The following is a 13,824-nucleotide window of genomic DNA, read 5'->3' as shown; positions in this document are numbered from 1 at the left end:
TATGTCCTCTAGTTCAATCACCTCCTTCCTATAGTGAGGTGACCAGGTCTGCGCACACTACTCCAGCTGTGGCCTAATCAGCGTTCTGTACAGCTCCATCATAATCTCCTTGCTCTTATATTCTATGCTGCGATTGCAAATGTTCCATATGCCTTCTTAACCACCCTGTTCACCTCCTCTGCCACCTTCTGAGATCTATGAACAAGTTCCCCAAGATCCATCTGTTCCTCTGAGCTTCCTAATGTACTGCCATTGATTGCATACTCCCTTGTCCTGTTTCTTCTTCCAAACTGCAACACCTCGTACTTATCAGGGTAAATACCATCTGCCACTGTTCTGCCCATGTGAAAAACCCATCTATATCTTCCTGTGACCCTCTTCACTGTTAACCAGCTTACCAATCTTGGTGTTGTCTGCAAACATATTATCCTTCATGTCCTCTATATGATTTACTTATATATAATGGTAAGGGACCCAACACTGATCCCTGTGGCATGCTGCTGGACATTGGCCTCCAGTTACTCAAACAGCCATCTCCCACCATCTTTTGTGTCCTATTACTAAGCCAGTTTTGGGTCTATCTTGACAAGTTTCCTTGAATTACAAATGCTTCAACCTTCTCAATCAGTCTCCCATGTGGGACTTTGTCAAGGGCTTTGCTAAAAACCATATAAACTACATCAACTGCACTTCCTTCATCCACACACTAGGTCACTTTGTCAAAAAATTCAGTCAAATTTATTAGGCTTGTCCTCCCTCTGACAACCATGCTGACTATCCCTAATCAAGCGATGGTTTTCCAAATGGAAATTAGTTCTCTCCTTCAGAATTTTCTCCAATAGTTTCCTTACCACTGATGTGAAACTCACCGGTCTGGTTTATGGTTTCATGGTTTATCTCTACCACTGTTCTTGAAACATGGAACAACATTAACTGTTCTCCAGTCCTCTGGCACTTTCCCTGTGGCCAGAGAGTTGAAAACTTGGGTCAGGGGCCCTGCAATTTTCTACCTTGCCTCCCACAGCAGCCTGGGATGCAATTCATCCAGGCTTGGGATTTGTCTATTTTAAGCCCGTCAAAGCTTCAATACTCCTCAACTCCTATGTCAAACTGCTCAAGGTCGTCACAGTCCCATTTCCTGAATTCGAGTTGAGAAACTTCAGCTGCTGAAAGGCCGAAGCAACTTGATAACCCACTGTAAAACTAGCAAAATAGGTTAATTCAAAGACAACCTGCCTCATTAACGTATATTTAAAATACCAGCACATTTGGTTGCCTTCCCCCTGCCCTGCTCTGGTAAACCTGGAGCTGGTTTCCAAACTCAGAATTTTTCGTAATTTAATCTCCAAGCACTCGGCCATGTTTTTATGGGGCAACATGGTGGCACAATGGTTAGAACTGCTGCCTCACAGAACCAGTGACCCGGGTTCAATTTCACCCTTTGGTGACTGTGTAGAGTTTGCACATTCTCCCAATATCGCATGAATTTCCTCTGGGTGCCTCAGTTTCCTCCCACAGTCCAAAGATGTTCAGGTTAGGTAGATTGGCATTGCTAAATTGTCCCTTAGTGTCCAGGTTACAGAGGTAGGGTGGTGGAGTGGTCCTGGGTGGGTGCTCTTGAGGAGGGCTGGTGCAGATCCGATAACCAAATGGCTGCTTCCTGTATTGTAGGGATTGTACAATTCTACCTCCCCCTTGTGCTTCAGTAAGGATTGTTCAATCAGGTTAATGAGATGCACAGTCTCTTAAGGTGCCACGCTACTTTGGATTTTTAAGTTCCAGCACAAAAATCCACGTGTGGACATCCACCCTATCCCAATACCCAGTAACCCCACCCAACACTAAGGGCAATTTTGGACACTATAAGGGCAATTTATCATGGCCAATCCACCTAACCTGCACATCTTTTGGACAGTGGGAGGAAACCGGAGCACCCGGAGGAAACCCACGCACACACGGAGAGGATGTGCAGACTCCGCACAGACAGTGACCCAAGCCGGAATCGAACCTGGGATCCTGGAGCTGTGAAGCCATTGTGCTATCCACAATGCTACCGTGCTGCCCTTTATAAAAAAAAAAAATTTAATTTTTTTTTTACTGATAAATGTTTATTAATGACATGGACATGGTTAAAAAAACAGAAAATTACATCCGTATCAAAGACAGCCAGAGTAAAAGGATGTTCACAATGTTCTGAATCCAAACGGTTTGTCTTTAATTCATCTGTAGCCTGTTCCCTGCCCTCTTTGTGGAACATTGCTTGATCACTGACCACAAAGCCTGGGCCAATATCTTCAGATGCTTTTGTTTAAAAGGGAGTAGAACTGATTTACTGGAGGGCTTGCTGTTTGATATTATCTCTTAATTGTTTCTGACACTCTTAACCTAAAATTAATGTGGATTTGATTTTTTACAGGTTTTATTAGCTGTGGGTATCAGTCAATCTTCCAGGCACCCAGATGCTGTTCATCCGTAAGTAAAACCTAATTTTGTTCAAAATGGTACACATATGCTTTTAATGGAGTGAAAGTAAGGGAAATTATATTGACCACAACCAATCTCTAGTGGAGATTGTTGTAGATCTAAATGTAAAAGTTTTCTTTTGTTACAGTGGTTGCTGTAATAATTATAAAAGACAGGCTTGCAGAGAACGACGGTACAAACCAACGCTAGCTTTTTGGAAAGGTGTTTACTCAACAGGCTGTAAAGAAAGACTCCGTATTTTCCTGCTCAAACAGCCAATGGTGTCATCAATATGTCTCATGATTGGACTCGCTCTTAAAGTGACCAAACATGCACAACAGTTGTCACTATTCAAAATGTTTGTGATGACCATGCATGCATTGTTTGAATTTTAGATTACCCATCCACAAAACTTGCAGTTCATATAGCTGACTTTGCATTTATGTTTCTGATTGTTTTTAAATTCAGGTATGGATTTACAAATATGCGCTACATTGCTTCCCTCATTAGTGGAGTTGGAATTTTTATGATGGGTGCAGGACTCTCCTGGTACCATGGAATTATTGGACTTATACACCCTCATCATATAGAATCCCTAACATGGGTAAGTTCTGTATTCAAATACTTCAGAAATACATCTTGGAATTAATTGAAAGATATTACAAATGATAGAAGACCAAATAATTGTATCTGAAACAAACTCCGCTCATTGTATAATCCAATCATTTTCTAATCTGAGTGCAGTAGAATTTCAGCGGTGCCTGAATAAGACGTCTGCTAATCTTCCCAGGTCAGTCTTTCCAAACATTTTCCCAGCCATCTTCCTCACATACTAAACGTGTTCGCTTCAATTTGGAATACGTTTTAAAGTACTCATTCTATCTTTCTGTGCCAACCTGATCATGGAGAAAGTCATCTGTTATTGCAGTAACAAATTGATCTTGGTTAGATACACTTTGGTACACTTAAAACAGTGTTGATCATTTCGTCCAAAATGCCAATGAGCAGAATTGATTATCTCAACTCTATTTCAAAGATTGACATCCGTCCGTCTGAGAAATGTGCTTCAAAGAGAAGGAAAGTTGGAGAGATTTGGTACTTTCATTTTAGTGTAATCCTAATTTTCTGTTAGGTGTTACTATATGTACACCTATGCACCTTATACCAAATAGGCGTGAATTTTTTACCTTCATGGAGGTTGCCATTTTAAATTACTTTATGCATAAGTTACAGGATGGTTTTTGTGCATTGCAGAGTAACCTCACTGACTTTAAGGAGCTGATACTCTGTTCCAGGTTGATCTGTGTGCTGCCGCATTCTCAGCAGGCAGAAAGCTTTTCAGATGACTCACGAGTTTAACAAATAGAGTTGGCAGGTGATTATTGATCTCAGTTAACCCCCCGCCAAAAAAAAAACAAGTATACCCTTTCCCATTCATTCAATAATTATCCCTGTACATTTACTTGAGTTGACTGAGAGGAACAGGTCTGCTTTGACATCTCGATCAGTGTTGAGCTCCAGTGGTTATGCAATAGCGGCTCAAGTTGGTGTGTTGACAAACTATTTTAACGTTTCCCATCCTTGGCATGAGGAAATACAAAATGTCTATCCTTTCTCAGGAATTTGGTCCACCTGTGATTGGAAATGTATTAGAAATTGTAACTTTTATCAGGGAGTAGATGTTATAGTTTTTAAACATGATATTCCACAAGATAATAGGAATCAAAGGCATTTATTGATTTTCACAGGGATTAAACATTCAAGAATATCTATTACAATCATCAATTACATTATTACACAAATGCTTCAGGCATTTGCAATATAAGGTTGATAAATTCACTACACCATATATTTTGTGCTCTGAGAGATTGGCTGGTCACTTCAAATTCTGAAGTATCTGTTGTAGCACCCTCTATACCTATCTTTCACCCTTGCTTTTAATGTTTGAATTAACTGGACTTCAGTTTTAACTAGAAAAGCTCCCATAACTTGAATCACATTCAGTGTACGGTATGTGCATTTTTGAAGGTAGAGCGAACAAAGATTTTTTTTTTGCTGCCATTAGCAAATACTGCCTAATTGAAATCCCTTATACTAACTTGATGTTAATAACAACTCACTTAATCCCAAATTTAATACAAAGACTTTCAAATCTTCATGACTGTTATTCTGATCCTTGCCCAAACCCTAGGACATGGGTGGTGATCGGTTAGGGACTATAATGTTTTGTTGAAAGTAGAAAGAGTTTGAGATTCAAGACACTTGGTGAATAAAACCACAAGATTCCACGGGTTAATAAATGTTACTATACAATTTCAGAAAGATAAAACAACTTACAATATTTATTTTATACCCTAATATTCAGGGCAAGTATTAGGTACCTGACAATTATTAAGTAAACTGTGGTCAGCTACACGACACAATAGATTGCAGATGTGACCAAAGCAGATTCCATGTATTTGTTAACCACCTGTTTCTCACATTGAGCCAATCCGTCTCACTAAAACTTGTCATCTTGAAGTGCTCCAATCTCTACTCTTTGAAAGTCTCGCCTTGGAATTCTCTCGAAAGGTTGCTTCCAGTCAGACGGCTTCAGCACTAGGCCACCTCAGAGGGTGAAATTGATCCTTTGAATCTCGGGTAGAGTTTCACCTTCCAAACACAGTTTCAGACCATCAGCTGAGCCAAGCAGAACAACACTGTTCGAAAAAGATATCTTTGCCCCCAGTGTCCATCACAATGGAGTCATCAACCTTTGGCTGCCATCTCAGATTTTCAGGGCCCCTCTCATGACTACTTTGCTCAAAGCCTGCTCCCTTCAGCTCTTTCTTACTATGGAATCTACTCTGCGCTTTCTTCTAACTTAACGGGGCCTATGTTTGTGCCCGGGCTTTGTCCATTACCTGGAACTTTTCTTTTGGACCTCTCTGGTTTGACACCTCCCTGTTGCCCGTCTGTGTCTTCTCCCTTGGGCATGCTCACCACAACGATGCTCCATATCAGGTCATCTGACCTGCCACTTTTTCTTTTCCCTTCTGCACAGGTGTGCAGGACTGAAGAACGTTGAAAAAACAAACAAACAATCCACCCAATGTGTGGCCAGTTTTTGGCTGACACGTACATAGGAGTCCCAAGGTTTGTCGAACCTGAGATATTGAGGTCCGCATGGTGTTGAACTGCAAACTAATTAGTTTGAATTCCAATTTGTTTGATGGAACATTGTGACTGAAACAAAGTGCTGTGCAACTGGATTAATTTAGCCGTCTTATTTTTCATTTTTAAAACTCAATTTTGAATTGAATGTTAAATAATTAATAAAATGGGGTTGGGCATGTTAGGCACTAATTTTTTTTTTTTAGCATTGTATTTACTGTTCAAATTGTTTTTCAGGCATATTTTATCCTGGCTGGTTCATTAGTATCTGAAGGAGGTAAGTGCACTGATTTGGGACACTGCCATTATATTCTCTCTCATCATTTTCATCCATGGTGGCATATTTTTCTCTTTTCAGAAGAACTATATTCACAGAAATTTCACCAAAAGGCAGTGTGCAGACTTGTACGAGTCTTTTGCGATGTTTTATTCTGGTTCTGTTGAACAGCCCCTTAGTTCACTACTTAACTATATTTAATTATTGCAATGTGAAAAATTGTCCAGATATGTCCTGTACAAACAAGGACAAATCCAACTCGGCCAGTTACCACCCCATCAGTTTCCTCTCGAAAGTGATGGAAGGAGCCATCAACAATGCTATTGAGCAGTACTTTCTTAGTGATAACCTACTCAGTTTGGGTTCCGCTAAGATCACTCCGCTCCTGACCTCATTACAGCCTTGCTTCAAACGTGGATAAAAATGCTGAATTCCAGAGGTGAGAATGACTACTGGTGACACCAAGGCAGCATTTGATCGAGTATTGCATCAAGGAGCTCTAACAAAGAATGTCAAATGAGAATTTAGGGGAGGAAAATGCACTGCTGGTTGATGTCATGCTTGGCACAAAGGAAGATGATTGTGGTTGTTGGAGGTCAATAGTCTCAGTTTCAGAATATCACTTGCAGGAGTTCCTCAAGATAGTGGCCATCTTCAGCTGCTTCACCAATGACCTTCCTTCCATCATATGGTCAGAAGTAGGGATGTTCAGTGATTATGCATAATGTTCAGCATTTGTGAAAATTCAGATACTGAAGCAGCCCATGTCCATATGCAGTAACACCTGGAGAATATGCAAGCTTGGGCTTACCCAAGTGTCGACAAACATTCTCGCCACGCAAGTCCCAGGCAATAACAATCTCCAACGAGAGAGAATCTAACAATCGCCTCTTGACATTCAATGGCACTGTTGCCTCACATACCAGGGACCCGGGTTTGATTTTGGCCTTGTCTGTGTGGAGTTTGTATGTTCTCCCCATGTCTGTATGTGGGTTACGTCTAGGTACTCTCCTCCCACAGTCCAAAGATGTGCAGGTTAGATGGATTGGCCATGCTAAATTGTCCCTAGCGAAGTGCATGTTGGTTTATAGAGATAGGGCGGGTGAGTGGATCTAGGTAGAGTGCACTTTTTTGGCGGGCTGGTGCAGACTTGCTGAACCGAATGGCCACCTTCTGTACTGTGGGGATCCTATCCTATGACATTACCATCGCTGAATTTTCCCACCATTAAAATTTACCATTGGCCGGACATGGAACTAGACTATGCATATAAATATTGTAGCTTACAAGAGTAAGTCGAACACTAGGAATCCTGCAGTGAGTAATTCTCCTCCAGACTCTCAAGTCTGTCTACCATCTGGAAGGCACAAGTTAGGAGTGTAATAGAATACTATTGACTTTTCTGGATGAGTATAGCTCTAATAACACAAAAAGCTTGACAACATCCAGGACCAAGCCTGTTTAATTGGTACCACAGCCACTAACCACTCCCTCCACCACCAGACAGTGGCAGCAGTGTGTACCATTGGCAAGATGTGCAGCAAGAATTCACCAAGGCTCCTTTGACCGCATACTCCAAACCCACGACTGCTACCATTTAGAATGACCAGAGCACAGATGAAAGGGAATACCATCACCTGGAAGCTCTCCTCAAAGTCATTCACTATTCTGACTTGGAAAATATCATCGTTCCTTCACTGTTACTGGGTCAAAATCCTGGAACTCTCTCCCTAACAGCCCTGTGGATGTACCTACACCACATGGACGGTAGCTGCTCAAGAAGGCAGCTCACCACCTTTTCAAGGGCAATTAGAGATTCGCAATAAATGTTGGCCTATCTCATGATGTCTACATCCCATGAATGAATAAAAAAGAAACATTTGTTAATCTGATTGGGAAAATAACTAATTTGTCTCCAATTCTAATTTAACATTAAATCAAAAATCGACGCATTTAAAGCATCTGATGTATTCGGTTGCCTTGAGAAACCCATTTTAAGCAGCCATAAGAGTCAAAGTTTTGACTGCTCTAGTTGGTATTCTTTTTTAATAAATATTTTATTGAGGTATATTTTGGTTTTACACCGACAACAAAATAAACAATATACATGAACCTATAAACAGTGCAAAAGCTGTCTTCCTCCCTTACAGGTCCCACCTTTATTAACCCCCTACTCTAAGTTAAATTAACCCCCCCCCCCCTTCTGCTGGCGAATGATTTTCCGCAAACAAGTCGACAAACAGTTGTCACCTCCGGGCGAACCCAAACATTGACCCTCTCAAGGCGAACTTGATTTTCTCCAAACAGAGAAAGGTAGCCATGTCCGTAAGCCAGGTCTCTGACTTCAGGGGCTTTGAGCCCTCCAAGCTAATAATATCTGCGTCTGGGCTACCAGGGAAACAAAGGCCAGAAAGTCTGCCTCTTTCTTCTCCTGGGTTCCTGGATCCTGCGACACCCTGAAAATCGGCATCTCTGGACTAGGTGCCACATAACGTCTGCAAACCCTGGCCAGAATCCCCTAAGCTTTGGACATGTCCAGAACATGTGGACATAGTTCGCTGGCCCTCCCGCACACTGCACACCTATCTTCTACCCCAAAGAACCTGTTCATCTGGGTTACTGTCATGTGAGCCTGGTGAACGACCTTGAATTGTATCAGGCTGAGCCTGGTACATGTTGTGGACGCATTGACTCTACTCACCGCGTCCGCCCATAGACCGTCCTCTATCTATCCTCCCAACTCCTCTTCCCACTTGTGCTTCAGCTGCGTCTCCTCTGACCCCATAAATTCCTTGTAAATGTCAGAGACCCTCCCTTCTCCCACCCACCCCCCTGGAAACTATCCTGTCCTGTATCCCCCTTGGTGGTAGGAGCGGGAAGGTTGAAAACTGCCTGCATAGGAAGTCCCACACCTGCAGGTACCTGAAATTGGTTCCCCTCGCCAATCCAAATAGCTCCTCCAGCTCCCCTAAGCTAGGAAAGCTCCCCAACATATTCCCCATCCTCTCAATCCCTGCTCTCTGCCATCCCCGAAACCCCCCGACCATCCTTCCCGGGGCAAACCGGTGATTATTACAAATTGGAGACGAAACCGATGCTCCATCTGCTCCCACATGCCTCCTCCATTGCTCCCACATGCCTCCTCCATTGCCCCCAGACTCTCAGGGCCGCCACCATCACGGGCTGGTGGAGTACTGTGCCGGCGGGAACGGCAGAGGTGCCGTTATCAGCGCCCCTAAGCTGGTGCCTTGCATGAAGCCGCCTCCATACGCTCCCATGCCGAATGACCCCCCCCCCCACCCACTTCCTGATCATGGCTGCATTCGACGCCCAATAGCTCCCCTCATGCATCCCCCTCTTTACTCGTGGGGTCTTGCCCCCCCATACAAATCCAGTGATCATTTTTTTGACCCGTTTAAAAAAGGACCGTGGAATAAAGATGGGGAGACACTGGAATACAAACAGGAATCTCGGGAGGACCGTCATCTTTACTGTCTGCACCCTCCCAGCTAGTGACAGCGGGAGCGTGTCCCACCTCCGAAAATTGTCCTTCATTTGGTCTACTAGTCGAGCCAGATTTAGCTTGTGCAGCCTTTCCCATTCCCGCGCCACTTGGATGCCTAGATACCTAAAGCTTCCCCCTACCACTCTAAACGGCAGTTCCCCAGTCGCCTCTCCTGTCCCCTCACCTGGACTGCAAACATCTCACTTTTCCCTATATTTAGTTTACACCCTGAAAACCGGCTAAATTCCCCCAAAATCCTCATGATTTCTTCCATCCCCTCTATTGGGTCCGAAGCATACAGGAGCAGGTCGTCTGCGTAAAGCAAGACTCTGTGCTCCACCACCCATCCCCCCAGACCAGCCCCCTCTAGCCCCTTGAGGCTCTCAGTGCAATTGCCAGCAGCTCTATGGCTAATGCGACAACAGTGGGGAAACGGGGCACCCCTGTCTCGTCCCCCGATGCAGCCTAAAATAGCCCGATATTGTCCTATTCGTCCGTACGCTCGCCACAGGAGCCTGATGCAGCATCCTGGCCCTGTCAATAAACCTCCGCCCAAATCCAAACCATCCCAGTACCTCCCACAGATATTCCCATTCTACTTGATCAAAGGCCTTCTCTGCGTCCATTGCAACCACTATCTCCACCTCCCTACCTTCCGGTGGTATCATGATCACGATCAATAGCCTTCTTACATCGGCCACCAACTACCTTCCCTTAAACCCCGTCTGATCCTCCCCAGTAACGTCTGGAACACAATCCTCAATCCTAGAGGACAAAATTTTGGCCAGCAGTTTGGCGTCAATAGGGATATCGGCCTGTGGGACCCACACAGCTCCGGGTTCTTGTCCCACTTCAGGATCAGCGAAACCGTGGCCTGTGACATCGTTGGGGGAGCACCCCTGTCTCCCTTGCCTCATTGAACGTCCTCGTCAACAACGGCCCCGATATCCCAGAGAACTTTTTATAGAACTCCACTGTGTACCCGTCCGGCCCTGGAACTTTAGTCGACTGCATGGCCTTCAGACCCTCCGCTATCTCTTCCATCCCGATCGGGGCCTTCAGCCCTTCTACCAGCTCCACGTCCACCTTCGGGAAATTCCGCACCCCAGGAAGTGCCTCATCCCCTCCGGCCCTGTAGGGGTTCCGACCCATCTAGCCTACTATAAAACTCCATAAACCTCTTGTTTACCCCTGCTGAGTCTCCAACCAGGTTCCCATCTCCATCCTTTACTTTCCCTATCTCCCTGGCTGCCTCCCTCTTTCTAGGCTGCTGTGCAGACATTCTGCTGGCCTTCTCTCCATGCTCATAAATCACCTCCTTCGCCTTTCCCAACTGCTCCACCAGCCTCCCTGTGGTGAACAAGCCGAACTCCGCCTGTAGTCTCCGCCGTTCCCTTAAAAGTCCTGCGTCTGGGGTCTCCGCATACCTCCTGTCGACCTGTAGTATCTTCTTTACCAGTCGGTCCGTCCCTGCCCTGTCTACCTTCTCCCTGTGGGCCCATATCGAGATCAGCTTCCCTCTAACCACTGCCTTCAATGCTTCCCAGACCACCACTGCTGAAATTTCCTCCGTGTCGTTGACTTCCTGGTAGTTCTGAATACATTTACTCACCTGCCCGCACACACCTTCGTCAGCTATAAGACCCACGTCTAACCTCCAGTGTGGGCGCTGGTTACTGTCTTTACTAACCTGTAGGTCAACCCAGTGCGGGGCATGGTCTGGCATTCTGATCGTCGAGTACCTTGTGTCCAACGCCCCCGTCAGTAGGGCCCTGCTCAGAAGAAAGAAATCAATCCAAGAGTACATTTTATGCGCGTGTGAGTAGAAGGAGAACTCCTTCACCCTCGGCTGCCCAAATCTCCATTGATCCATGAAACTTTTCAGTTCTTTTGCCATTGCTGGCACCCTGCCCGTTTTTGAGCTTGACCGGTCTAAACCAGGGTCAATAACTATGTTGAAGTCCCCTCTCATAACCACCATATGCAAATCCAGGTCCGGTATCTTCCTCTTTATAAGCTCCACATCGTCCCAATTTGGCGCAAAAACATTTACTAGTACCACCTGCACCCCCTCCAATTTCTCACTGACCATAATATACCGGCCTCCCACATCTGAAACTATTCTTCCTGCCTCAAACAGTACCCGCTTGTTGATCAGGGTTACGAGTCCTCTAGTCTTCGAGTCCAGTCCCGAGTGAAGAAGCTGTCCGACCCAACCTTTCCTTAATGTAATCTGGTCAGATACTCTAAGGTGTATCTCCTGCAGCTTTACCACGTCCGCCTTCAGTCCCCTCAAATGCGCGAACACGCGTGCCCTCTTGACCGGCCCATTTAGCCCTCGTACATTCCAAGTAATCAGCCTAGTTGGGGGACTCATCACCTTTCTTGGGCGAGTCGCCAGCGCCTCTACTGGCCCGCCCCCAGGCAGCCTCCGCCCCCGACCTCCTCTCTGTCCCACAGCACAGTCCCTCCCTTGTCAGTAGAACATTTTCTCCCTCTTTCCCCCCCCCCTTCCAGTAACAGCACAATGTAAATCGACCCCTTTGATAAGCCAAACAACTGCTCACCCCCCACTACTCTTCCATGAGCGCACCCACCCAGCTAGCTTGGTGGCCCCCACCCCTGGCGCCAATACAATTGCCCGACAGAAAAAAAAAGCTAAAGAAAGAAATGATCAAGCAAGAGATCCAGCATCTGAACAAACACACCCTCCATCCCCTAACGGTGTAAATGTAAACTTTAACTCACTCATCTCTGCAACTGGTCCCAAATCAATACAGAAGGCATTACAAATAGCGTCCACAAAATGAAAAAACAAGAAACTTTTTTTAAACATGAACGTTGCAGCAAAGTTCAAAAGTTCTCAGTCTGCCACCAGCCTTTTCCTTTTCGCGAAGTCCAGCGCTTCCTCAGGTGACTCGAAATAAAAATGTTGGGGGGGGGGGGTGTCTTCCATTTGCGGCTTCCTTGTGGGCGCTCTGTGAGCCCTGTCCACCTCCAAGGGACGAGAGAATGTCTTATCCCCCAGCAGCTTCTCGAACATATGCACTATGTATGCCCCAGCGTCTGTTCCTTCGGACTCCTCCCGGATCCCGACGATTCTTGGGTTCTGCTGGCAGGACCTATTCTGTCGGTCCTCCACCTTCTCTAGGAGCCTTTTCTGCTGGTCTCTCAGCATCCCCACCTCCAGCTACACCGCAGTTTGATGTTGCTCCTGTTCAGCCAGCGCCTTCTCTACTTTCTGGATCGCCCGATCTTAGGCATCCAATCTAAGCTCCAGCCACACAATTGACTCTTTAATCGTGTCCAAGCAGTCCCGCTTCTGCTTGCCGAAGCCCTCCAGGATAAATTGCAGCTGCTCCGTTGACCGCTGGGTGTACAAGCCAGAGGTCCGGTCATCCGCCATGCTTTCTCCCCCTGCAGCTTCAGCCCAAGCACTTCTCGTCGTCCTCTCCATGCACCGATGTGGGAATCCAGTACCCAGTTGCCTCCGTATTCGATTTTTCAAATCTAGTCCGGTACAAAATCGTGGAAAAAGGTCCAAAAGCCCAACCCGAGCGGGAGCGACCGTATGTGTGACTTACTCCTTCATTGCCGTCACCGGAAGTCCTCTAGTTGGTATTCTAAACTAGGAATGTTTTGTACGCCTGGCTATTGCATCTAAATATCCTGCTTACATTCCTACATCGTAAATACAACTATCTGTTGTGCTCAATTTGTTTTCTTTTTTTTTTCTTCCAATGAGAACTGAATTGTCTATTCTATTCAGTCATATTCTTTCTATTCACCTCTTGCTTAGTAGTCTTTGGGGAAAAGAAAGTTGCTGTTTTGTCATACTGATTTTGTTATGATAAACCTTGAAAATTACAAGTTTCCAGGGACAAAGTAGTTTTGTTGCTAACATTCTGTTGTATTTTCCTTCCAGCAACACTTTTAGTGGCAGTAAATGAACTACGGAAGAGTGCCCAAGCTAAAGGAATAAGCTTCTATCAGTACGGTATGCCAATTTTGTATTTAATATAATTGCAACACACTTAACTCCAACTGCTCTGCAAATATGTTGTATCCTGTCAGCAGGATGTGCGTGTGTGTGCGCAGGGGAATGTTCCACAAAACTCAGTAAGTATTTACTATCGATGTTAATATGAATGGGGAAGAAAATACAATACACAGTTTAATATTCTACTGAATATTGACACCAATTAAAATCGAAGCAAAAGTTCCAGATATCCATTCTTCTGGTTCCACATGTGAGATCCTTCACATCTTTCAAATTTCCCACTCCCAACACTGGGTAGTCTTGTGCAGTAGGTGAGTATTTTAAAGGATAGAAGATGAAATACAAATATGTTTAATAAAGGAGTAATAACAAACTGGAAATGATCTTCAGCTTCTTCATCTATGGTTGTCCTTCAATTATAAAGGC

The 13,824-nt window shown here is 45.0% G+C and overlaps 1 protein-coding gene across 3 annotated transcripts in view; it reads left to right on the top strand.

The window, feature by feature from the left end:
• Nucleotides 1–13,824, top strand: part of slc30a9 (solute carrier family 30 member 9) — a 191,296-nt gene that overhangs the window by 132,304 nt on the left and 45,168 nt on the right. For all 3 annotated transcript variants that reach the window (XM_038791311.1, XM_038791312.1, XM_038791310.1), the window contains exons 11-14: nt 2,417–2,472; nt 2,932–3,067; nt 5,854–5,893; nt 13,324–13,395. In XM_038791311.1, coding sequence (XP_038647239.1) covers nt 2,417–2,472; nt 2,932–3,067; nt 5,854–5,893; nt 13,324–13,395 — 304 coding nt within the window. The remainder of the gene's footprint in view (nt 1–2,416; nt 2,473–2,931; nt 3,068–5,853; nt 5,894–13,323; nt 13,396–13,824) is intronic.

The sequence above is a fragment of the Scyliorhinus canicula genome, chromosome 3 (genome assembly GCF_902713615.1).
Source record: "Scyliorhinus canicula chromosome 3, sScyCan1.1, whole genome shotgun sequence".
Lineage (NCBI taxonomy): Eukaryota > Metazoa > Chordata > Chondrichthyes > Carcharhiniformes > Scyliorhinidae > Scyliorhinus > Scyliorhinus canicula.
This window is presented reverse-complemented; position numbering and strand designations above follow the sequence as displayed.